The sequence below is a fragment of the Megalops cyprinoides genome, chromosome 14, assembly GCF_013368585.1.
Source record: "Megalops cyprinoides isolate fMegCyp1 chromosome 14, fMegCyp1.pri, whole genome shotgun sequence".
Lineage (NCBI taxonomy): Eukaryota > Metazoa > Chordata > Actinopteri > Elopiformes > Megalopidae > Megalops > Megalops cyprinoides.
The window spans coordinates 29,661,424-29,688,731 of record NC_050596.1 but is presented as its reverse complement, the minus strand read 5'-3'; the positions used below and the strand labels follow the sequence as shown (position 1 = coordinate 29,688,731).

The window sequence follows — 27,308 nt, the reverse complement described above, 5'->3', positions numbered from 1 at the left end:
AGCATCCGCAATAAGTTACGGCGCCACATAACTCTCTGCTCTGCCCCCCCAACCACCAGCCATCCACCTGCCACCACCACCCCCCCCCCCCTCCCCACCTGCCCACTGCCCCCCCCCTCCTCCCGCCCACTGCCTCCCCACCTCAGCAGCCGAGGGTCCAAACCCGTAGTGTTACGCCGTAACTCATACTGCACACAGTAAAGGTCGCCTAAATGCTGGTGCCCAGTGCTAATTACTGGGGAAAAGACGAAGAAAAAAAACATCAGGTATTGGGGTAAAAGCCAAAGACCCCTCCCATGTCACAGCCTCCAATCTGGTGTCACAGTGCAACACCAGGCCTGGTCTGACAACATGGCTGGCAAGAGGTTAAAGAGTTTATTGTGTGACTCAATGCAAGCAACTGCACACTCATTCCATTAGTGTGACACCTGTAAAAACCAAGCGAGCAGCCTTCCTGTGGCGATAAAGATCTCGGTATAAAAAGATCAGCTTCAGACCACAGTGATGACCAACAGCTCCTTTTATAAGACAGCGCACATGTTGGCCGCACCTCGTATTCCAATATTCAGATTAAGTTTCTGCAATTCAGACCGTTCAAGTGGAACACGTTCACCTTCACAGTGTTATCCTTGGGCACCAAGCACAAAAAAACAGTCCAACTACTGGGTTAAAATTACCTCCGACAAAATGGTGGAGATAAAGGCTGTAAGATCTGCCACATACTGTAATCTGGCCTCGTGTTCTGCTTCTTTGCATAAAGATAACACCGAATAGCGCACACACATTAAGTGGGGGGAAAACTGAGCAGGTTCCAGAGCAAAGGGCTGGCATCTGTTCTGTAACAACGTGTGGTGGGTGCTTTCCAGTGGAGGATTATTTTTACTGGAGCTTTCCAGGAGGCAAGCCCAGACTGGGGCAATCCGGGCAGGGCAGGGAGCTCTTTTTCGATGTGCCGTGTTGCGTGACACTGCGAGCAGCTCTCTCCTGACGGACCCTGGCATCTGTCAGGGAACAGGGCTGGGTGTGATGGGAAAACGGCCCTGCTGTCCGGGCCCCATGTGTCATTCTGTGGCCCCAACGCAGGCCCTGGCTGGAGGAGTCAAAGGAGAGCACGCGCACACACGCGCACACACACACACACACACACACACACACACACACACACACACACACAAACAGAGTCAACAAACAATGTAAAATGCACACAACACACACACGCATGCGCACATGCAGACACACACAAACACACACACACACAGAGAATCAACAAACAATGTAAAATGCACACAGCACACACATGCAGAGTCAGCAAGCACAGCGTAAAACGCACACAGCACACACATACTCTATGCACACTCAGCATTCAAAATGGACCTCAAACACAAAAGACACACAACACGGACACACATTACACACTCAGAACACACAAAACACACACCCCAGAAAAGGCACGCGCGCGCGCACACCACACACACACACACGCGCACGCGCACGCACACACTCTCTCTCCCACTTTGAGTCCCCCTGCCAGGCTTGTCTTGAACCATATTATGTCTTTTTTTGTGAAACAAACCCACATAATGTACCTGTAGCGGCAGAATTTATGGTGGTTCCAGTCCAAGCTAATCCCTGCCAGCCCCTGCCAGGTTCACTCTGCTCTTTATGCAGGCAGATCCCTTGCACAGAGCACTGCTGCCGATGAACAGCACTAAATCAACCAGGCTCATCTCCATATGCTTTTTTCTTTCTCTGAGGTTTGACCTTCAAATGCTTTGCGGAGAAAAAGCTCCCACACAGCAGCGCCAAATGCACATATGAAATTTCCTGAAACTTTCCTCTCCCCCTGAACACCTGATGAAGCAACATACAGCATACAACATAATATATCTTCAAATACAACCCATATGGAAACAAGCAGGAGTGCCCTGTGAAGGAGAGCCTTCCCCTGTCCCACAGAAACTGAATGTTGTTTATTGTTAGCTTGTGATAATTGTGAAAATGTTAAATGTTCAAGGGCCCTTCGTCTTCAATCCAATGCAAACCTACCAACGGCAGATCACATTTTAATGCATCCAGATCTGTTAATTGTTAATTATGTAACTGCTTGCCATTGCAACTATCCGTGTGCATGCGAAACCAGCTGTTGGTTGATTGACCACACCTGCCTGATCAGATTAAATACAGGTGTGTGGGTACTGCTACGCTGACTTTCTTTGCTTTATGTTCTATCTCTCTATCTCTCTCTCTCTCACTCTCTCTCTCTATCTCTCTCTCTCTCTCTCTCTGTATGTCTCTCTCTCTCTCTCTCTTCCCCCCCCCTTTTCTGTTGTTTGGTGAGAAGTGTCAGCCAGCTTGCTTACCTGTCTACACAAAAATATTACTTGGAATAGGACAAATGAGTTTACTATATATATATATATATATATATATATATATATATATATATATAATACCAACACGACTACCTAGAAGCACAAAGAGATGGCAAAAGTGAAACTTGCGTGAATCAACTAGCAGATTACAACATTTTAACAGGAAATGTTTTGTTGGCCACCTGACTATATGTTGACTCAGTTACTTATTTGATTAAGCCAACCTGTCTGACAGTTACAGGGTTCAGATATGAAGGTTTGCTGACTCCCTGAGAGTAAACTGAGTCCTACAGACCCCATTTAACCTGTGGAATAGACTAGTGTGACCCCACTCACCATTAAAAAAAGTTAGCATGGCCAACTGATGATATATTGCAAAAATAATTACCTTACCAGATTCTCTGTATATCTCTGACTGTTGTTGGGAGAGCATACACAAAATCCTTGTCAATTATATCACAACGAAATTCTTGAAAAACGAAATAATAATAAAGTGTACCCTCTGAAAATTCAAATTTTCTTTCCTTTGCCTCAAATAACAACAACTGTGAACAGGGAAAAGTACTTCAAAAGCCCATTCTTCGCAATATCACCATTATCTCCGCTATGCAAACAGGAGTGCGCGTTCAGTTAGATAAACGCACTTCACGGCTGCTCTGTGCATTCCTGTGGGAACAGCGCACTTTACTGCAAAAATCATCCACCCAGAGAGCACGCATAAGCAGGGGTGTCTCTAAAGGGGAAATTTGCAACATCCAGAGAGGCCAAAACAGTCCGTTCAAGGTGGATGGAGTGGAACCACTGCAGCTGTACCATTGTCATGTTACACCACTTACACAAAATGTTGAAAATATTTGCATTTCAACGTGTATTCAATATTTGCGTTTCTGCAAGTTAAACTGCAGTAGAACTTGAATTTCCTGAAATGCGTTAAATACGCGATTGCTTATGGTAAGGAGACTCACACTGGCTATATTCAAACGTATAAATAAACGTGTTTACACGTTAAATATTAAACACTGTGACCAATCATGAAATACCTTACGGGTCATAAGGAAACTACTCGCAAGACAACGGCACATACAGTTGTAACTCTAAATAGATGCAAACCATGTGCTGAAGTCAGGAGAGGCTTACTGGCCGCGTTGTGTAAACCGCTGCATTTCACCGCACCCAGCCACCCACTGCAACAGTCTCGTAACTGCAAAACTTAATTTAGTAACAGGGGTAGTGGATCAGGACAACGGAATACTTCGGGGGGTTTTACACGTCTCTGACGCTAGGTGTCACCATGATACAAAATAACTGTTGTGCTGTATCTCCACATAAGGAATCAACAATCAGACCACCAAGCGCCTTAACCAATCAGATATCAGCTTTTAATCTAAAGTTTCCCGCATAACTCAAATTTTTACCTATGATTTCACAACAACAAATGTGACTAGGGACATGACACATATTTGCTCAATATACAAAAACCACTGAAAAGGTGGAGCTTACTTGGAATACTTAGCAATAGCTTGTTATTGATACCGCTATGCATTATCATTTCTGGAACGCTTGTGGCTATTACACAAACAAAAAAATCACTTCTACTGGCCATTTCGCGCACAGGCACTCATAACACTAAACATTCCAATGAAGAAATTTAAAGCAAATAAAATACTGGTTTTTACATCATTTTAAATTTCAAGTGTCATGGAAATTCTATTATCTCCATTCCGAATTCAAAGTATTCCTTTTACTTCGTCTATTGCCCAGATATTGTAAGTATGGCCATTAAAATTATACAGCTAGCTAGTAATACAAGGAATAAGACACCTTGGATATGCTATATCAATTCCTACTTGCTGCATACACAAAGAATCGCGGGCAGTTCAGCAGTAGGTTGGTATCTCACAGTCATCTAGCTGCTAGCAAAGTATTTCCTGCTTTAAATTCCAGCAATTACCAGAAGCTGGTCAGCGGGGATCTCAAAGGTGGTCGCTGAGAATGCCCAGATCTTACAGTTTTGCAAAAGCTTTCGTATGGTATAGCTAGTAATGCTGTTATAATTTTTGCTTGCAAACCAAGACATCAAATTTAAAAGTAGATGAACAGCTAACTCTTTATTTACCACACTGTAAGCCCCTCGTTGGTGGCATAATATTTCTAGAGTGCCCTCGTCCATCGGAATGTGCTACTATAAAAAAAACTTGCAAAACTCGCCAGCTAGGTAGGTAGCTAGCTAGCTAGTTACTTTAGCTACCTGGCTAACCTTTCAAATTTACCAGATCAGATCTTAAGACATGCAATCGAACTGCAACAGCAATAACATATATTTAATGTAACTTGACATACAAGTATAATTGACACTCTGGTAGCTCTAGTTAGCTATCTAGCTACAGTTAGCTGGTCCCACCGCACCCACTTCTGAAATGAATGAACACATTCATTGTCCGAAAACCACTGTTTGAGTTACAACGCAGAGCTTTGCCTAAACAAAAGACCACATTGTTTTCAAAACTTCAGTGCTAGGTCGGCTCCGTTTAGAATAGCAGATTCTTTCGAAACCTGCTGTCCACGAATTTTAAACTATGTGTGCCAGCTGTCACCAAGCCACCAGTCACTGTATACAGCGAGCGAGGTAGCTAGCCAGCTATACCAAGACATGTCTACGCTCCCGTTTCCAGCATCACCATCACCCACCTCCTTTTGGGCATTGTACTTGTTCTCGAAGAATTTCTGTCACTTGCTTCGGCTTTGCAGTCGTTCGCGAGGATCCGCGGCGGTTCCCGGTCGTCATCTTTCTGTAAATGGCCGGCGATGATTTTCAATCTTTGCTGTGCAATTCGCTGCCGCTCGGAGCTGTTACAGTTTGACGCCATGCTGCTTCCGTGTTTCGCAGGGGAAAGGCTGAACTGTCAGAGGTCAGCGCGCTGATGGTAGGATATGAGGTAGCTCTACACCTTATCCCAGCATGCATTGTACCAAATGTATTTGGAATATTCCTCCGTAGCGAGATTAAAGGCATCTCACCTGAAAGTCTATTTGGTAGAGCAGCTCACGAAACTAGTACGTGCACTTTGATGAAAGAGGCAACTGCGAGCGAAAGCACCGTTTGTTTCGGCTCTGAGCCGATGTGTGACTGCTACAATTATGATAAAATATTCCGAAATATATACCACAATTCGTATGTCACTTGATAGCTACTTTTGTTAACTCCATTATTAAATAACGTTGGTGACTGGCCTCTTCATCAAGACTTGGGGACAGAGTGTATGTGTCAGACCACAACAGCACCAGCTGAAAGCGAACATGGCTTAAATTTGTATGTTACGTCTTATTTTGTGATGTCATTATACTGAATCCTAAATTACTGTATGCACATGAATTTATGATTAGTGTCGCTGTTTGCAATTAATCTGCGATCGTTTTCATGCGTGTACACCATAGGCTGCGGGTGAGTCAGGGGGTGTCTGCTAAGTTATTTCATTGTGGTTATCTGTGTTTTATAACTGTAACAAAAACTATGCTTTAAGGGGACATTAACAGAACCTCTGCAATTATGTAGTTAAAGTGAGAAAAGCAAGGTTTAAAAGCTCAAATCATATGCTTTTTACTGGGGGAGCACTAGATGGAAATGTTACTGATATACTTATATGTTCAGAATAATTTCATGTTATAGAATTTTGATCCAATATGAAATCTCTGCAGCATCAAAGTAGGTAGCATGATTAAACCCAATGCTCATGGCATATCTGTTTGAGGGAGTATTATTCAAAGTATCAATTTCCTTTTCAATTTTGCCCCCCACCCCATATACTGTACACACACAAACACCCGCACTCACACACCACCACCTGTAGTATATACACATCACAGTCCCCTTCTACTGTAGTTTGTGCTTCACAAATTTACTGCACAAATGACCTCATATATTCACATCTTCTTATAACCACAGATCCACTTATAAAACACATGGATTGTGTAGCATATAAAACATAACATAAATTACATAAAAAATCACATAAAATTGCTTCTGACAGGGTTTTAATGGTGACAAGTCAGGCTCGGTCCATGCCTTGCATGCAACATGAAGGCTATTGGCTGTATTTCACCCCCCTTTGAATAGGAAAGGAAAATGGTTTAAGGTAGAACAACACTGACATCAAAATGAAATTCAGTTTCAGTGATTGTTTCTGTTTCTTTAGCAAATAAAGACTGCTCTTGTTAAAAACAGCATTGCTTTATAATGCTTTTTTAAAAAGAACGTTCACATACCGCATGTACACAATCACATCATGATATTGCTTTCCTTTCCATGGACTTAGATTAGATATTAGATATCATATATCTTTATGATTTCAATAAATATCACAACATGTTTATGGCCAGGCCATAAACTAATCTGAACCAACTGAAATTGATTGATTAATTGATTGAATGATTGAATTTATCTGATGAATTTAAATATACAATATTACCACAAGGCAGACACGCTGGATCTCAAATCAAGGATTAAAACATTAAAGCCAAGACTTATTTCCATTGTGGTCCTTTTTTTTTCTGAATGTTGACTTTCACCTTACTTTCAAAGCAGCATCTACCACCCCCACCCCCAATACTTCCAGACATCCAAGGTTGCATTTATTAAATATTTAATTATAAAAAGTGTCCGCATTGCCAGCAGGAGACTGACTGCACTTTCTGTTTTTCACTGAAGTCCACATCCTTTGGCAAGTTATACAATTTGTCATTTCTTCTGATACATCGAACAGCTTCCATATATTGCATCTGCAACTGTTCTTGCTTTAAAAAATAAAACTTAAAGAGTTTTACAGTTTCAAAAATGACAGGCTAAGTGAGCCCTTCCTGTGTTTGTAAAAGCAGAAAGGAATTTGCAAACAAATGAACTGAGCAAAACGTTGTTCCCCAAAACATAAGCTCAAAATTTGTTTCTACTTATTTCTACTTATCATACTCAACTTATTTTTATTACCAAAGTGGGGGAAAAACAAATGGCAAAAAAAAACAGAGAAAAGTACAAGTCTTGACAACAAAGTTCTAAACCGCACATTGTAGCATTTGACTAATTGATCACAAATGTGTTTTAAAAGTGTTGTTTTCCTGCATTGTCCACAAACACACCATGACAAAGCATTTGCATCATGGTTATTTTTCCCTAATTAAACGATTTACGCATTTAAGTGTTTTCGTCTCTAATTAGCAACATCTTTATCGATGTAATCATTCACATATTTATCAAGCATGTCATTTTAGACTGCGAGGTAAATGGTCGAGTTCTTGGAGATGTGATTCCGTGACAGCGTAATTAATGCGGTGGGTGGTCTCTGTGGGAAAAACTGACCTATATAGCACTTAAGTATACAGACAAAGGCGGCCGTGAGAATCCCAGTTCAAGACCAGCTGTTCCAGTTTACCCCTGCTCCACCTCTCCTGCATCACATGGTAAAAACTGAAGCGAGAGACAGAGAGCCATGCACAGGTTCCCATACATTGCACCTCCCTCTGCAAGGAAGCTCTGAAATCCACCACCACCGCACACAGCAGCAGTTCCATGTTTCCATACAAAGCCGAACCAGACATTTTATTCAGACACAATGGATGGTTTCACACTGAAACACAAGCCCTGAAACCTGCCCCGTCTTATATTTTTTACAGCTTACGTCTGGTAACTACTGTTCACCAGGAGGTTGCAACTCACACTCATTCAGAAGTTCTGCAGACAATTGAGCGTATCAAATGAATGATCCCAAAGCCACCCACTGTCTTTAACCGCATTATTTCCATGGGGTGTTTTTTTTTTAAGTGGCGGGGGAACTATTATGAAAAGTAGATGTGGGATCGAAACCTAAGGGTAGGGCGTCTTGGCATGGGTACCCTGCCCTCCGGGGGGTGCTGTGTGCTTCCTTCCGGCAAGAGCATTAACTCCCAAAACAAAGTTCTGTAATGCACTGACTGCGAACAATTAGAGTCTAAGTGTATTGCAGAACTTTACTTGGAAAGCCACAGCGGAGCCACGTCTTCGTCCGCTCTGACCCTTCTCCCGTCATCCTACCAGCGGCCCGACCTTAGGAAGTAAACACAAACGTTACAGGCGTCGTGAGCAGTCTGTCTGTAGCTCCCCTTGGGGGGGTGGGGGGTGTGGGGGGGTGTTCACTCAGCCCTCAGAGTGAACACACAGTTTGTGTAAGAGATTTTGCATCGGCCCCGTCATTCGAACCGTCACCTCCCAGCCCAAAATGCAGGCCGGTGTGAAATTCCGTTTGGAGAATCCACTGAGATCAACAGAGTGCGACAGTAAATACACAGACAGAAAATTCATACATCAACCACATAATATCTATGTGATTTCATTGGTTGCTCATAAAATATTAACCCTGTTTATGGTCTGCATACACTAACACCCGTCTAAGGCCTGTTATAACAAAATGGCAGGTTTTGACCAAAAAAAAAAAACTGGTTAAGATGCAGACAGCTGGAAATTTGTGTTTTAAAAATATAAGAATAATGTGAAGCCAAAAAACAATTAGAAGTAAGGAACAGACAAGAGGAAAATGTCCCCCTTCTTTCAGTGTTTATTCTACAGTTCAACCTTGCCTATCTTCAAGGTTGAGAAGTTAACAACTGGGGGAGTCGATATGTAGAGCAGCTGACGTGTCTAAACTTTCCAAATTTAGAGACATGCATTCAAGGCAGTTTCAAAACCATAGTTCGAAATGAATGCTTCAGCCAAATTCGAGTGAACAAAATAGATTCATTAGTTACGCAACTTTTCTTACTCTGTGTGTTAAACTAAACACTTGGCTGACTTTTGCATTACGCCTGCATTTCCGAAGAAAGTGAGCACACAAACTTATAATACAAACGACGATGAATATAACAGCAGCTTTTAATATAGTGCTACATAGCACATTTATCGCATATCGTGGAACAGAACTTGATCTTTCGGCAAAGTTGCTATAATGCCAGTTTCCATATGATGTACAATCAACCAGTGATTAAAGTTAAATCATATTCCGTCTGCATGTGTGAAATGTCATATTCTATGTTAAGTAAGAAAAATACTTAACATTAATAAGTAGCTTGCTGTACATACCTGGTTGAAGTAAGACAGCACTTAAGGGGGGCAGCTGCAGTCCAACACGAGAGGAAAGAGACCATGAAATGCAAAAAATGCTCTCTGAATACAGTACAGTTTCCGCCGCCGAAACGCACGGCGCGCATTTTATCAGTTAATTCTGCGGTTGTCGGCCTTCTTTGGTCATTCTGTGAAATGTTCGTGAGGTGCTTTTACACCGCTGCGCCTCCGCTTCTCTCTGCCCTGTGCACAGCACTCTGCAGCTGGAAGAATGTCGACGTGGAGCTGCCAATCGTGAACGCGTACCCGTGGACGCGCTTTTAGAAAAAAAAACCCATTTTACTGTAATTTCAGAACAGTGGGCCGCACTGTAGGTAGGGGTAGAGATAGAGTGAGTTTCTTAACAGGTACGTGTCACAGCGCGTGGTAAAAGGCTCACCTCATTACGGAGACATATTTCAAACGTTGCCTAATTGCAGCTCGGATCCAGTTTTTCTCTAGCACCCAGGTGTCAGAATGTTTAGGGTGGTAACGAGGTATGGCCGAGATGCTTCTGTAGACCCTGTAGTATTATAATGTGGCTAGAATATTGCTCGACGGTTTGTTAAACTTCAGGTTCAAGCAGAACCATTCATCTCTACTACAAACATTCGTTCAAAGATTATTCATATTCATATTCGTAATGGTACCTCAAAATGTTAGTCGCTAATTAAATCCGGCATCACTAGATTTCGCAGCAGAATGACATTTTTATAAATATGAGGCTGCCAATGTGGAGCATAAATGAAGATGTTATTAAAAGCAGTTCCACTGCACTTTCAGGTGTTGAAAGCTGAGTTTTTTCCATCGGTTCAAGTCCTGAATTCGTCCACATTTGGCTTTACTAATATCATCTTGCTATTAAAGTGATTTATCCCGAATGCTATTGATAATATGGTTTACTCGGTCTTCTGAGAGAGAGCTCTGACATGATTATCATGATAGGCAATGTGACTCAAGTATTATATGCAGAATATTTAGACACCACTGAAACTACTGATTAAATGAAGGAATAAGAGCATTGCAATTTTTTAAGCAAGTGAGATATTGATATTTTAATAGCGTAAACGATTTTTTAAAAATGTGTAATACACCATGTGTATGGGGGTTGCCTTTAAGTTTGTAACTTCTGAATTACCAACCGGAGTGTCTGAGCTTGTTGTAAATCAGCCCTCCTTGAAAGGTTTGGAAGTGAAATACTGCACAGTGATTGCACATATTCTGATGGCAGCCACTAAGGGTCGCTAGGTAACAGGCAGACATGAAGTTCCCTGTCTGACTGCCTGATTAACCTGTTGTTTGTACCTGAGCTCATGGGAATACATATGGTAACATGGAGGAAACATCCACCCTGCTTGTTTATTTGGACACAGCATGCTACACGAAATGGGTTATGAACAGGGAAGAAGGACATGAATGAAAACCTGTTATGGCCAGACCTCTGTTCTTCAGTGAGAGTTTATTAAATGCCCCTGCTACTGTCCACCCCACCCCCCCCTCCCCCTGCCTCCACCCCCACCCCCGATGATTCTCCAATGTACTGCAACATTACTGTCATCCAGATTATCAGAGTGATAAATCTGACTGGCAGCATGTCAGAGTGACAGCGGTATTTGCCTCAGGGTCTCTCCGATGGTACAGTAGGTGATCTGTGTACAACAGGGGCAGGTCAATTTTTTTGCAAGCATAGCCAACGGGAACGGCCCCAGTCTGAGAGCGGTTCATTCCCTGCGGGATCTCCTCCCTCCACTCTCTCTGAGTGGAACTGCGAGGGGTTCCCAGGTGACTGTTGCTAGGATAGAGGGACCGTCCAATGAGCAGCAGAACTCTTGCGGTAAGCAAGCAAACAAGTGACCTCACAATGCTGGTGAATCCTCCTCTGCTACCATCATCACCCTCTGGGGTGAGGGGTGGGGTGGGAGTGCTTTGTTATCAGTCTGTTTTGGTTGGGCTGGGAGCTGATGCAGGGCCACATACTTATTTACTACAACTGTCCTCATCTGACACAGTCAGAATATTGTTAAGCACGTGACCACGAAACTGTGAGGTAATTATCCGTTTGTCGCTGCTGTTCTCAGGGAAGTTTGCTTTCAGGTTTCTCATTACTTGAATCACCTGTGCTCTCATCTCCATAAGAGCAAACAGTAGAGGCACACCCTGGTTCTGACCCAAATGAGATTTAGCCGCAGCACCAAACTGCATTGATGTTACAGGATTACAAAAAGCACCGATCCTTGTTTGATTTTTTTAATTGTTCTTATCTCTCTCTAATCAGTAGTCATCAACTTTCAATATTGCTCTTCTCACATTGCTCTCACCTCTCGTCTTCCTGTACCCTGACAGCCCCCTGTGATCATCCACTGCTGGCTATCCCCTTACCCCCTACCCCGAGGACCCCTGGGTAAAGGTTTTGTTGCCCTCTCCATCGCTGCCAAGGTGGTAGACAGAGCTGCCTGCTGCTGTCTGAGCAGCAGAATGTCTGTTGCCTTTCCTCCATTCACAAAAGGCTCGCTTGTTCAGGGGGCATCTGGGTTTCGCCCAGCGTGACCAGCTGTTAACACACCTTCCACTGTTGACACAGGCTCTCCCACAACCCATCACCACACCTACAACCTCTTTGCCACATGTCACCTGCTGGACACACAAATGATGTCCACATGCTGATGTAATGATGTGCGTAAGAAACTTGACAGTAGTTGTGTAATTCACGGTCAACGTGAAGCTTGTTTTTGATGCTCCTTTATGCTACAATTTGGGAAAACCTTTGAAATTTTTAGCATTTAGCAAACCTGAATATTTAGCTTTTCTTTGGTCTGACAAAGCTGTCATAACATGACAGAAACAGTCATTATCTGCTTTTGCATTATATTTGTATGTTGTAGAATACTTACTTCCTCTAAATAAGGAAAGACGAACAATAAATAGTTACAATGGCCTACTCAGTATCTCAGCGAAGTCATACGCAAAGTAACACTCAGGGTGCTTTAAACACAGTACGCTGTTATGCAACTAAAATTAAAATCTTGTGCAAACATTTTTGAACATTTTTCTACTTCACAGAATATTCATTACAAAGTAATGGTGCCTCCCTTTATGATAACCCAACTCTGGACTACGAAAAGCAGACCAATTGTTTTGTCAAAATGTGACAGATACGATAAGCCACTGAGCGGCAGCTGCGTTTACCGTGGGTGCGTACTGCGTCCACTCGCAGCGGGACGCTTGAGTACGGTGAAAGGGGGACGATCCCTCCGCAGTACTCTGGACGCCCTTGACTGGCTGCCGCAGTTGGAGTGGGCAGGGCCACGAGCCGCTGGGGTTTTCCGTAAATTTTCATAAGACTAGAGGCAGTATTTGCTCATAAGCGAGATACTTCCTCGTCGGTGTTGCTGCGTCTGTTTGCCGGACACCATTTCGTACTGTGGTGAGGGGGGTATACCGATATTTTGGATATTTGGTGTTTCGTCACCAAGGAAGAGTGGGTCTAACTCATCACGATGATGGAGATCGAGTTGCCAAAAATGCATCAGAGTCAACAGGTAAATGTCTACCTTACGGCATGTTTGTATGGTCAGCGCTGACTGTATGTGTATGTGACTTTGCCTGGACATCGCTTGCACAGGGTAATGAGTTGCTAACCTAACTCACTGCATTAATTTGGACAAGTGCGTATATTCTGATCTTTCATTCAAACATATAAACATTACGTGTCATTTGGCAAGATTTTATGATGTTCCCGATTTCTTGCATGGGTGCCGGTGCTAGGTAAGCTACCTGTCAAACTGAACTCTGCCTAGCTAACAGCGGGACAGATGCTTGCCAAGTAGCTGGGAAGCTAACGTTAGCAAGCTACATCAAATGAACTTAGACTTCGCTTGCTAACATAGACAGTAAACTACGTGTCATGTTTTGCATGTTAAAAAATATATATTGTGTTTCTAACATTGAAATATGACAGAACCGTGAATTCATTATTATGACTCCGTTAATCTCACGTCTGGTTTATCAGCTGCATGTGTTTAGCGGGGCTGGTAGGCGTTCCGAACATAACAGTTTCCGATTCTGCGCCACTCACTCTTTCGCAGAAAATCTGCAAAGTCATTGAAGTCTGCCTCATGGGTCAGAACCCCGTGCTTTTACGGGTTATATTTCAAACAAAATGGCAACGCGAAACTAAAACCCAGATGTTCTGGGTTCAATTCGCGAAAGAATTGAGAAAATTAAAGACAAATGAAAACTTTATTTTGTCTGTTCCTCTTTTCATGCTCGCAGTGTGGCGTGTTGGCCGTCGGGAGCCCCCCTGGCTCCGGCGGGGCGCCCCATAGCGTGTGATCCCTGTAAAGATGGCATCAGCGAGACTACCTTTGCTCCGTACCGCTGGTTGCACAACCAGCGTAGGCGGCCTCACTCAGGAATTTTGCTGTTTGCTTTACCATTGTGTGTTGACGCAAAGACGTTATCCATAGAATAAAGCGATTAGGCCCCACTGAACAAGTCATCGTTGTTCCGAGCCTGATTGTGAAGTGGTGGAGCGCTGAAGCTTTCCATGTTAATCTTGTGAGAGTAGTCTGTTTTTTATAACTAGCTGTAGGGGGTTTGACTTGTTAGGAGGAGCAATCTGGGCCACGTTAAAAAAAAAATGAACGGCGAGATGAATACAATAATGAATATGCATAGACCTACCCAGTGTAATGGAAAGTTTTAAAGACAGGTCTGCAGACCTGTGAATGTGTATTCAGGTGGAAATTGCATGACGGTGGGAGGGTGGGGTGTATGAGGAGATAGGCCTCTGTGAGACAGGGTCATCCGAGTTTAATCAGACGTTGGCTGTCGTGTAAACTTATCTGCACCCTTTACCCTACTCCGGTTGCCATGACATGGGCCTGACAGACGGGTTTAGGTGTGTACTCCTTTCATTTCAAGGCCTGGGATTGATGGGTTTATGTGAGTTTGCTGAGTGGGAGAGAAACCATTCATCCCTGCAGTTCAACCACTCAGAGGCTTAGGGTACAGTACACAAGATGTGCCTTCCCATTGACGCTGCAGACATGTTGAAACGAATTAATCCTGTCCTTCGTCATTTACAGTGATGAATGTGTGTTTGGTCTAAAATCGGGAACTGGATCCAGACCTGGTTCTTTTGTGGTGGAACTGGGTAGTGAGAGTCAGTGTAGCTTCCAGGTCAACAGTAGTGGTGTTTCAAAAAATGTATTATGTTAACATAATATTTTGTTATGTTTTGTTGCTGTTAGCTGGGTTGGTAAACAAGAAGAAAGGTTATCGGTCTCTAAATGTTTTTATTAGTACAGCTAATAATTTTAAACAGTATAAACAATATGTATTACTATAACCAGTCATAAATTATAAGTGGCAGACATTATAATTTACTTCTGGTATGTACGCATGAATGGCTAGCCAGCTGGCAACGTGTCTTACAGTAAATTAGCAATCCCAAAAGCAAGCTGGCTAACAGCACTTATGTTACCAGTTTCAGTCTAAATTATCTGTAGTACTAAAATGTAAATGTAAAAGTGTTTTCTTGGAATTTTCTCAGTGCTTTGGTAATGTGTACAGTATTGTACTCCCTGCCGATGAGAGCATCTTGAATATGAGAACCAGGTTTTAGTTAAAGATTTGGGGTTCCTGTTCCCTAGAAGTACCTGGTTCTTAGGTGTCAGTTCAGCACACCTCTGTCGTATCGTGACCCCAGTCCTAAGACAGTCCAGTTGCCGTGTACCACCACACTGTACCACACTGGGCACAGCTAACAGCATTCTATCTCAGTTCCACATGTGAATTCCAGTTCGTGGTCTGACTGAAAACAGAACAACGGCTTTTGTGTCTGGAAAGTAAAAGGAAATGTTTGTGCCTTACCCAGCAGGAAGACGTGACGAGCTATTATATTTCATCTGTCCTTTTTCCTTATTCTCAGTGGAAGGTTGGGCCTACATTCAGAGACACACAAAAAAAAAAAATGAAACGTAGAGGGACATGGGTTCGAGGATCCCAGAAAATGGTTGGGGTTAGGAGTTTAGGAGCAGAGAAGTAAGAGAATCATCTCCACATGGTGGCTTTTTGTTCAGTGCAGGAATAGCAGGTTTTAAAGTACCATGTTGTCCTCATTTGATGTATCTGTTGGTTTGTCACGTACGCATTTCCCCAAAGACAGACTGTTCCTTCTGCCAGCGGCTGTACACCAGGCTGACAACATGTTAAAGAGGCTAGTCCGGTCATGCCTGGTGGTGAGGTACCAATGCAACAAACTTAAACTCCAAGCAGGTTCAATTTAGGAAACATGTCAAACCAAAACATCAATATGGATACCAGTGCTGCTAATGAATAAAAACAAATGTCTGGCTTCAGCACATTTGCATTAAATTTGAATTTAAATCACAGAGAGGAAATTCAAAATGAAAGTCTTGTTTTTGGGACAGTTGTTGAGGTTGGTTGGTTGAAAGAAGGAAAAAAAAAATCGTTGACTGGTTTGAACAAAATGTGGAGTCAGGGACTTTTTGGTGTTGTGTTGACACTTTATTCCACAATTTAAACCAAGAAAGTTTACATGTAGAGTTTATACTGTCTTACATCATAGTCTGCTGCAATGGTACTGCAAAATGGGGGGACTTTAGGGAGGCTCTTGAGAGCAGAAATTTATTGCTGTGACCACAGTCTCATTTTAGAACATATGTAAATGAAAAAAATATCAACTGTAAAATACAAAAGACTTATTTTAGACTTTTTTTAAAGAAGTATTTTTCTTTTATTAGACTTTTTCCCCCAGTTTCTACAGATCAAATGGCACCCTTAGAACCTGAGAGTAGGTTATGTTGCAAAGGGGTTTATTTGTAGTCTTAGGAAAGATCACAGTAGATGTATTGTACGTAATGGTGTATGTTTTTTCACAAAGTACTTCTCAGTTAATTATAGATACAAACTAATTACAGTTGAAATCTGCCAACAAATACAGTTTTCCCCATTCCAGGAGTTTTGGTAAAGTGTTGCAATATATTTATTATTCATTTAAAAGTTAATTATTCAGTTATTCGCTCAATTATTTACTTTCACACTGACGTAAGAATGTGGAAGTTCACGTTTGTGAATGGAGGTTTCGGTGAATAAGAGAAAGAGAGTGATGAATAAAAATCAGAACTCAGGGAATGTTTCGCATTACAGTGTTAGCAACTGCTTTTAATGATTTCCTCAAGGTCTAACAAGTGTAAGTGTATACAGCCGATAGTGATGCAATCTGGTGATGTTTTGAAACGGTGATGGCTGGTGACCTTTGTCACATTGAAAGTTGTTTTAAATACAAAGGCATAAGGCCTGGGAGCTTGACTTCTAAACAAAACACCAGAGAAGGTGGCCTTCCAGTTTTCACCTCAGCATCCCATGCCCGTGACACTGAAACCTTGAGAAGAACTTCGTTGTAGATTTAAACATCTCTGACCAGACCGCCCCCTGTCCCACCCCCTCCCCCAGATGTTTTGAGGTATTTACTGTAAGCCTCTGGTTCATGTCCAAGATCGGTGGCTGGATTTGGAGTCTGACTCGCATCTGTGCGAATGGCCGGGCTGGCTTACAGTGGTGACACAGCCGAGATCAGATGTCGCATGGTCTAATACGGCCTCTGACACGATACGCAAGAGCACGATGGCTCTTGTCTCTGTAGAAAGCCGTGCTTGGAAAGTCCCCATGCACACACAGACTGGGAGAAGAACTTTGATTTTGGTGTGGTACTCGTAAAACTGGGATTATAGAGGGACAGTTTGTTTAATCATTTAATATACTTTCACATTTTATACATCAGAGTGTCACATTATGCCTAATGGTGTGTATAACATAGTAGTGTGTTGCTGAAGAGTGAAATGTTTTCAGCCAGCGGAGTGTGTTGGTATTGTGACCGCAGCTTTGGTGATGTCATGTTGTCAAAAACAGTTGTTTGAGGTAAATGTGGCAGCATCAGGAGATAACTGATGTTCTTTTTAAGAACGTGTCTCAACACGAAGAAAGACTAGATGTATTGTGAAACGCCATTAGCCGCATTTTGTTTTCACCTCCGGGAAGAAAGTTAATATGTGATTACTCTTTGCAATTTTCGTCTGTGAATGTTCTATGTGTGACATCTTTGTGTCGTATATCCTCTGAATGTTCCAGGTAGTGCTCATGCTTGTCTCATAGCAACACATCTTGCACGAATTGTCATAAAGTGATGATACACTAGCAACCAACATGAATGAAATGACATGAACATAGTATGTTGTTTTTTTTTTCTGAACTTCTGAATGGAATAGAGTAGTGACCAATCAGCTGGAAATACTAATCTAATTAGCAGCTGACCTGAAATCATACTCTGAAACCATGCGTATTCGGGTTATGTACGATCCCGGTCACAGCGGTCTTTGTTTTTCTGACAGCAAATCTTCAAATCTCCCTAAAACATCCCACTTCCCTGGCATGTGTGACACTTCTGCTTTAATGTGTCTGACCCCCCCCCCCCCCCCCCCCCACACACACACACACACCCCTGGTGCTGCCGGGATTCTGGCCTCGCTGATGAAATCCCAGCGATAGAGGAAGCGTGGCCGGTCTTACTTTCCCATACAAATAACAGAACGGTCACATGCTGGGCCGCTTCCTTGTGACTCAGTCGGCAGGTCCTGTGTGGTCTTTCTCAAGGCTCTTATGAAACGCTTCCCCTCTGTAAATAGGTTCTTTGGATCAGGCCGTTATTTATAATAAAAAAAAAAAGGAAGAATAAAAGGCTCAAGGGATAGGAGATGGGAGATGTGCTGTTTATCTCTGGGCATTCCTGAGCTCGCAGGCTCTTTGTCAGCCAGCACGCGGGGAGGAGGAACGCGTTGCCGTCACCTCCTCGTAAAACGGAGGTGGATGGGCAATAAACATGCCGACGCCCACAGGTGAACGGGGCCCAATCAAAACCGCCGGCGAATCACAAATTTACAGCCCGGCTCTCGGCGGCTGCTTTGCGTGGCGATAACGGACAGCTTCGGTGCAGATAAGAGGACGAGAGCCAAGTGGGTGCAGGGGTTTGAGCGTGCGATAATCTCCAAGGTTAAAAGCTCACCGGGTCCAAGGTCACCTTGTGTCATCATGATCCCTGTTCTGTGGTAATGTGGGATCTGGGCTAAATAATGCACGTCCACGGCGGCCGCCGAATCCGTGCCATGCATTCCCACTCTCCAGAAGGCCTGTGGTTAACATGGCCGCCCGCTGTTTCCTCCCCACCCCACCCCACCCCCCCAAAGGAAAAACCGTATCTTAATTGGTCTTTACCACCATTACGCAATTACCGTACTTGAAAAACATGCCTGGGTTTGGCAGTGATAAGCTCCAGGAAGGGTGACTATAAACACAATAGGGCCCCTGCTTTTGATCATGTCAGCTGGTAACGGTGAATTCTCGGCACTGGGGTCGGTACGTGGAACCTGCGAGCTGACATAGCTTATATGTAGCATAGGATATTCTCACGTTTCATGCTGGAAAGAATCAACCTACTTCAGCTGGGATACTACCTGATAGTGGCCTAACCCAAGGTTGTTGCTTTCCCATGAAAGGATGACACTTCTCAGCCATGGTCTGGTCACAATAGCAGTACATCAGCATGATCTATCCAAGATGGAAGTGTCTTGAAAAGACATGGGGGCAGTAGTGTAGCTTAGTGGTTAAGGAGCAGTTCGACTCCCCACTGGGACACTGCTGCTGTACCCTCAGGCAAGGTACTTAACCCACAACTGCCTCAGTAAATATCCAGCTGTATAAATGGATACCATTGTAAAAAACTGTAACCTATGCAAGTCGCTCTGGGTAAGAGTGTCTGCTAAATGCCAGTAATGTGAAAAGTAATGTGATGTAACAGGACGTTAGGAGGGCGGGCCAGGGTGTTCGGTCCGGCGCGGTGAAAACTCTGCAGCGTTGCTTTAAAAGGCACATGATCCCATGAGAAAGCATATGGAAAGGGTTTGGTTGGACGTGTTGGCCTTGTAAAATTCATTTGCCATGGTGGGGGAGGGACGGAAGAGCAGTCCTGGCCGAAAGCCTTTGACTAGCAAAGCAGTTGGAGTGGAAGGGGCGGTGTGACACTGTGCAAATCTCAAACACCACTGAAAGCCCATGGAGTTGTGCTTGTACAAGCTGTCTTGCGAATAGTTTATTCCTTTATAGACTCCTGGCTGTGGTTAATTTTCCGATGTGGTCGTATTGTCTCCTAGGCCAGCGAAATTGTGGATTTGCTATGTTTGCGTAATTGCTAGTAGGTTGTAACACCTAAATACATGTGAGCTTGCTGTCTCACCAGTCAACTATGTTTGTGAGTTATTGGGCTGATTATTGAAAGGTTAATCTGATCTGATTGTCAGTTTATATCACATTGTTTGCACAATGACGCAATATCAGCTTATCGTGTCATAGCTTGCCAGCCAGCTTGCTTGCCAGCTTGCATTACTATCTGTCCATCTCCATTTGTCACTTCATAGACATCTTAAACAAGATGTTTTCACACTAAATAATGTCAATATCCAAAAACTGACACTGAGATTATTAATGTGTCGTTCTGGGGGCTGGAGTTGGAGTAACTGCTTGACAAGTTAGCATAAATCCTGTGCAAACTCTGTCGTGATGACGTGGTTTTCCTCAACTGACTTTGACTAGCTAGTTGACTGACTAACAAGGCCGCAGATTTTAAATACTGCAGGTTATTTATTAACTAGCTGTACAGTAGTCACACCATGTGACCAGGCCAGTGAGATCATCAGTGTGAACTTTGTTGATGTACACTGTTTGTAAGTGTACTGTAAGCATACGCTGTTGGCTGATTCATAGTATGGTGATTTGACCACATTAGGTATTCACATACCTTAAATTTACAACTTGGCAGCACTGAAACTTTAAAGTTTGGCCATTTGTCAACAAATACTCAGATGATTTACTGGCTTGAAAGGGCGTAATGCCAAACTTCCCCAATGCTTTATCAAGACAGAGTCTTATATTGTTGTAATTAATATTATTACGCATTATCTTACAGTTGTCTGTGTCCTCCAGAATGCTGTTATCTCAAATGTGAGGTGGTTTGATGAATCACGTGTATTTTGGTATCTTCACTAGCCACATGGTTTTGGAATGTGCAAAAGGGGATCATTTTTATGTGCCTATCAAGTTTTTCCAAAAATCTTAAAACCGCCTCACCTACCCAGTTACATGGATATGTTAAATTCTAATGCAGGCTGTAAGTTGTGTGACAGCCCTGATGTCCAACAGAATTTGCACATTTAAGCTTATGGGTTTTGTTCTGTTAAATGCCTGTGTGTATATATATTTAAGTGGTGCCATTTATGAATTATTGAAACAGCAGACTGGATGACATTGGCCACAGTTTCCCCAGAAACCCATCTGAAGATAATTACTTGTTTGTAACTCTGCTGGCCGGGGTTGGCGCTGTTCCAATGACCTGACATTACCCACTGATGTTGTTGTGATGGAAATCTGATGCCACACACACCGCAAGACAAAGCCTGTACCAGGATGCCTGCAAAAGAGGTTGTTCTAGTCAACCACCGTCCGTATGTCTGCGGTTTGAGTTTCACGATGTCCTCAGAGTTAACCGCCGCGTATGAAACCGGCAGCAGAGCAGAAAGGAATGATAACAGGGAGCGGGAGAAACGGCGGTCTGCAGTAATTAAATTTGCAGGATGCGTGTTGCAGTGGTGCCGCGATAGGACAGCGCCAGAGCAAACAGACACCATTTGTCTTGCTACCTGAGAGCTCCCTACCGCTGGCCACGCCCCTGCTCTCCTCTGATTGGAGTGAAATCCGAGCCTCGCGATTAATTACCACCTACCTCTGGGAGACCCAGGCTCCAAGGCTGCGGCTTATCCTCCAAGAGGCTGTCAGCTTCCGTCTGCCACAAGTGCTGCTGTACCGCTACCGTTGTGTGTGTAACCCTACACAGAAGGAGGCTCTTTGCAGAATGCTGCTTTTGTAAGTACTGGGTAGAGGCTCTTCTGCAGGGGTTTTTCAGCTAGAAGGCTCCCACTTGTGAGTGTAGGGTTCCAGAATGGGTATGGCGTGGCTTTAAATGTCACAGCATTCGTGTCCCGTGTGCTGTCGATGGCTGAAATTTACAAACGGCCGCTCGTCTCGTCCGCCTCTGCCCGTTGCATGTTTGGCCGGCTGAGCGGGAAGCCACAGGAAAGGCGTTGTGTGTTTTGATTACACCTGCCCGCACCGGGAAAGAGGAGAAGCGCATCTTTTATTCATGCGGTGACGCCTACGTTACATATAACCAGACTGTGGAGCTGTGAAGTTCAAAGCTTCGCCAGCGCACCCTCCTCGCCTCTCTCTCTCTCGCTGTCTCTGCCTGTCTCTGTCCGAGTTACCCAAATTTGCCCATCCTCCCCTCTGTCTTTTCGAGGGTTCTACCACCCCCCCCCCCTCCTCCCAGCTCACCGGCATGTCTCCCTGGTGTGTCCCCGGACAGGATATGGATCTGATCGACATCCTGTGGAGGCAGGACATCGACCTGGGCGCGGGCCGAGAGGTCTTCGACTACAGCCACCGGCAGAAGGAGTGTGCTCTGCAGAGACAGCGAGCGCTGGAGGAGGAGAAGCGGCAGCAGCTGCTAAGGGAGCAGGAGAAGGCCCTGCTGGCCCAGCTGCAGCTGGACGAGGAGACCGGGGAGTTCGTGCCCCGCCCGCCGCCGGCCGCCCAGCCCCCGCCCCCCGCCGCACCCGCCGAGGTCACGCAGGTACGCGCACCCGCCTCACCCGCGCCAGGGGAGACTCTACCTCACACTCACGGTAACCTGGTAACTGCTCCTGTCGGCGTAATTAGGAGGCCACAGGTGGCACGGTGGTTCCGTACTGACGGCGTCAGACTCTTTGTAACCTCTCTCCATATCGAGCGCCGTCTTTGTAGCGTTCAGTACACAACTTAATTTTTGTGTTTTTTTTTTTTTCTTTATGATGTACGTTTTTTGAAGCACAGGTAGGGGAGAGGAGGTAAAGGCGTGCGGGAGGTAAGCCGAGTGTTTTGTATCCGCAGAACGGCCTTTTCGCGGAAGACGATGGGAACGCGCTCTCCTTCGACGAGTGTATGCAGCTGCTGGCTGAGTCCTTCCCACTTGTAGAGGCCATCGAGGTAAGAGGGCACTCTGAACAGGGGAGGAATGTTTCAGATCATTGCCCCCCCCCCTTTTTCCCCTGCGAAATTTCAGTCTTTAGATGTCTCCCTCTGATTGTCCCTCCCTAACCTCCCGCTTTACAGACCACCCCTCCTGCTCTGGATGCCCCCACCTCTGTCCCCGCTGGGAGCGACGGCCCCGACATGATGGTCCCCAACCAGTCCCCCCTCCCCCAGCAGAAGACCTCGCAGGACCTGGAGCAGGCCTGGCTGGAGCTCCTCTCCATCCCCGAGCTGCAGGTACAAAAGGCAAATTCATCCGCCGCAATCGGAACCGCGGCCCGGCCGCCGACAGCCGTCCCCAAGAATGCCCCCCCATCCCCCCCCCCCCCCCCCCCCCCCCCCCCCCCCCCGGCAGTTGACAGGCGTGAGCACAAAAGCGCCTTTGTTTCGGGAGATCTTACTGGGACGTGCAGGCATCAGGTGGCACTCCTTTAATTTAGCCTGATCAGGTTTCTGAAGCCCGCAGAGAGATACCAGCGAGGTGTGAATCAGCCCATCTTCCCCAAATGCTTTAACACAGCATAGGCACAAGAGGGAGGACAGAAATAATGATCTGTACACAGAAATAACTGATTCTTCATGCTGCATTGTAATAGCTTGACCTCTAATGCAACAAACTTGAAAGCAAATGAAAGAACCAAGCCACAAACACAAGAGAGAGAGCACAAACAATGATCTATCCACAGAATTAACTGATTCTTTGTGCTGGTTTATAATAGCTTGACCTCTAGCGTAAAAAAAATCAAAAGCAAATGAAAGGACCGAGCCAGAGACCTACCTTAGGGGTGTCACAGAGCATGGCGCTTTTGGATCAGGAAATGTTCTTTCGAGGGGAACCACATTTGATTGTATAACTCGAAAAAAGGAGGAAACTAAGGCACCCGTCTGTTCATATTATGGAAATGCCATTTTGTTAGTCTGGCATGTTCAAGAGGATAGTTCCTCTTTGGAAATGGCAAACAAGTCCTGTTTACAAAAAGGACAGAAGAGTGCTTTCTTTGATGATTTCTTTGTTGAATTGTACAATTTTTGAAGGACACATCTTTATGTCTTCTCAAACCTTTGGGATGTAACAACTGCAAGTGCCTCGTGTTGATATGACCTTCCTTATTCGAGTTCAAACAGTGCCTTGAGAGTGAAAGAGTCACGTGTGGCAAAATGTTTGCCGATGCTCTCTGTCAGGTCCCTAGACAATGAGATCACCTCCACACTTCCTGTCTTTTAATTTACACAAGAGGCTTCAAAGCGGAGTGGAGGCCACTCCATCCTGTCCCTTTGTGGTTTGTCCTCATTTGACTAGCAACCTTCAGCGACTCTTGCATTTTTTTCATCACTCACTGCACTGTTAATGTAACATGAACAATAACATGAGTATAAGGTATATGGAATATAAATGGTATAAGCCGTAGGACAAACCGCCACCCACGACAGTCTTATGTATGATACTTTTCTGTAAAGCTGCTAAAGGTCCGTTGTTATTCTGGGGAATTTATGCTTCTTATTCCTGTTCCCCAGCAGTGCTTAAGCATGCAAATGGAGGAAGTTTTGGAGCCGACGAGCTTCAACCCCACAGGCGCTCAAACAGAGCTGCAAGATCCGAACTACAACTTCTACATGCCCGGCCTCACCGACATGGTGGCCAACACAGCAGACACTGTCTGTCCTGCGGGGTATCTCAACACCTTCGAAGGACCTCTCCCCAGCATCATCCCCCCTGACAATCTCAACCAGATGACCCTGAAAGGCCCGGAGATGAATGCCAGCTTCAGCCCGGACGGCTTCTGCGACATGTTTTACCCAGGCCTTGTGAGCGCGAAGGTCGACGGTGCCGCCCCAGTGGCCAGTGGCGGGAACGTGGCCCTCCCGTTGGCCGAGCTACAGAGCGCACCGCCGCTGAAGCCAGCGGACGTCCCAGAATTTGGCCTGGGGGAGGGGTTCGAGAGCAGGAAGCCCGAGGTGGTGGCGGAGTTCGTGGATTCAGACTCGGGCCTGTCGCTGGACGCCAGCCCGGATGCCAGCTCTCCGGAGAAGTCCACGTGCGGTGACGGCTCCTTCGGCTTCAGCGACTCGGACGTGGAGGAGATGGACAGCGACCCCGGCAGCGCCGAGTCAGACATCGCTGACATGTTCCCGCTCACCTTCAACCCCGACGCCTACCAGGGCGCCCCTGCCGTCGCCACCCCGCCCGCCCAGCCGCCCGAGGCCAAACCCGAGCGCCCCAAAACGGAGCCCGAGGAGGGGAGCGGCCACAACAAGCGTCCCTTTACCAAGGACAAGCACGGCAAGAGGCGCGGCGAGTCCCGGCTCTCGCGAGACGAGCAGCGGGCCCAGGCCCTTCACATCCCCTTCACCGTGGACATGATCATCAACCTCCCCGTGGACGACTTCAACGAGATGATGTCCAAGCAGCAGCTGAGCGAGGCCCAGCTGGCCCTGGTGCGGGACATCCGCCGCCGGGGCAAGAACAAGGTGGCCGCCCAGAACTGCCGCAAGCGCAAGATGGAGAACATCGTGGGGCTGGAATACGAGCTGGACTCGCTGAAGGAGGAGCGGGAACGTTTGCTGAGGGAGAAGACGGAGACCGGGAGCAGCCTGCGGGAGATGAAGAAGCAGCTGAGCAGCCTTTACCTGGAAGTGTTCAGCCTGCTGAGGGACGAGGAGGGCAAGCCCTACTCCCCCAACGAGTACTCCCTCCAGCAGACCTCCGACGGCACCGTCTTCCTGGTCCCCCGCATCAAAAAGACACTGATCAAGCCCGAGGGCAATTAGCACTTACCTTCTTCTTTTTTGTTTTTTTTTTTCTTTTCTTTTTGTACTACGTTGTTACCTTTAAAATTCTATGCAAAAAAATACTAATAACAAATCCTTTGTAGCAGAAAGATTGCTTCAGCATTAGCGAAACAGCAGAACTATCATATAGTTTTTGCAAATTCTACTTTAGTATTCCAATGTCTTAATATTTTTAAAATATTTTAGACCGTTCTTTTGTACTGCTATATATTTTTTCCAAGATTCCTTTCCTGATATGTTTTTTGTAAATACATTTCTACCTTATTTGCTATTGAAATATGAGACCGTACTGTATATATATATCACATTTTTAGTATGCTAATCATTTTTGTTTGCGAAAATCACGTGTCCCTTCACAAGTCCGTTTTATAAATGATCTATGGTTTGATTTACTGGTTAATTTACAATTGATTTCTTTCTTGTGCTTTATAAAAAAAAAAGAATAAAGTATTCATTTAGTCCAAGTCTGCTGGCTTTTTGTGTCGTAAATGTACTGAAACTGCACTTCTGATAACCATTTTGAGAGGACAGAGGTATGTCCCTTGAATATAATCACTATAGCACTGAAACAGAAATCACTGCTGATCATACAGCTGAACTGAATAGGGAAAATATGCCCCCATTGTGAGATCCTTATTTAAGTATGGCTGCAGTTTCATTGATTCCATCTGGTTGCTGCCATCCAATGGGAAAGCAGAGGGTAAATGACGTGTTTGGTGCCAGGAAACCTTTCTTTCCCCTATAATGTGGTCAGATTACAGTAATTACAGCCTGAGACATTCTACACAAAGAACTTTGTGTAGGGTTTAATGCAAGTTTCCCAAGCAGCTTGACTCCAGCCCTTCAAAAGAGCTTCTCATTACGTAAATGTAAAGAAAAAAAAATCCCCTCAGCATAGACTTAAGTCCAAAATGTATGCTATGCCAAAACATTTGCCGCAGATAGTCCTGTGAGAACAGTCAACACTACATTTGTTCTGTCCACTAACAGCATGCAAGGCAGAGGTCAAGTGCATGCCCCTGCATTCATCTGCCCCTCGGATTTATGAACAGGATACACGAAAAATCTGCCGGCCAATTCTGACGAAACGTGGTGAAATCGTCGCCTTCGGAACAGGGAATAAATTATAATGTTTAAAAGGGCGCAGAGGGTGTTAAGAGGTAGGCATTGGCCGGTGCTGCTCCTGGTTCCGTTATGTAATGCCCACTCCCATTGTGGTGCTGTGCTTTGTGTGAATCACATGGGGGGGGGGGGGGGGGGCGGCCCTTCAAACTCCGCTGCACAAACACTTCAGAAGCAAAGCCGGGGCACGTTGCGGTGTTTGCGACTGAAGGCTCTCTTCCACCTGCAAACATCACCTTTGAACACCGAGCCCTTGCGGCCCTTCCCGCCCCGGGCCGTCCGCCCAGCCCTTCGGAAACCATGAACTTTGCTTTTCAAAAACAGTGGAGGCACCCGCACAAACACACACCGGGCCGCTTATCCTCGCGTGACCCCGCTGTCCTCTGGTTCATGTGACCTTCAGATCAAATACAGTGTGACTAAAGAGAGAGAGAGAAAAAAACACAACAAAAGCAATCTGAAAGGAACGACTGCTTTCAAGACTGAAACCCCTGTGGGACCCGCATTTGAATTAGGACTTTGTGTTAGCCTGTACTGTATTTGCCTCAAGTTACACATACCCCAGAGCATACTTTAAAGTCTCAAAGCAATGAATGCACAGAATTATGTTTAACATCTTTCAGAAACAGGATAAAGGAGTTTTTCCAGACGTTCTTTTTCTGTTTAAGTTTTACATTTTAATATTCATTTCAATAGCATTTCAT

The 27,308-nt window shown here is 44.9% G+C and overlaps 2 protein-coding genes across 3 annotated transcripts in view; one reads left to right on the top strand and one right to left on the bottom strand.

The window, feature by feature from the left end:
• LOC118789502 (alkyldihydroxyacetonephosphate synthase, peroxisomal-like) overlaps window positions 1-5,260 on the bottom strand; it is a 47,103-nt gene extending 41,843 nt beyond the window's left edge. The window contains exon 1 of the mRNA XM_036545964.1: window positions 5,061-5,260. Within this exon, the coding sequence (XP_036401857.1) occupies window positions 5,061-5,239 (179 nt within the window). The 5' untranslated portion in view covers window positions 5,240-5,260. The remainder of the gene's footprint in view (window positions 1-5,060) is intronic.
• Window positions 5,261-12,835: 7,575 nt separating this feature from the next.
• Window positions 12,836-25,573, top strand: nfe2l2a (nuclear factor, erythroid 2-like 2a). Of its 2 annotated transcripts, none has more exons than XM_036544680.1 (5): window positions 12,836-13,034; window positions 21,989-22,255; window positions 22,552-22,647; window positions 22,774-22,929; window positions 24,211-25,573. In XM_036544680.1, the coding sequence occupies exons 1-5, from the start codon at window positions 12,993-12,995 to the stop codon at window positions 25,459-25,461; spliced, it is 1,812 nt and encodes a 603-aa protein (XP_036400573.1). In that variant the 5' UTR covers window positions 12,836-12,992; the 3' UTR covers window positions 25,462-25,573. The 2 variants fall into 2 exon arrangements, with proteins under 2 accessions (XP_036400573.1, XP_036400572.1); XM_036544679.1 differs by having other exon boundaries at window positions 24,208-25,573.
• The last annotated feature ends 1,735 nt before the right edge of the window (window positions 25,574-27,308 follow it).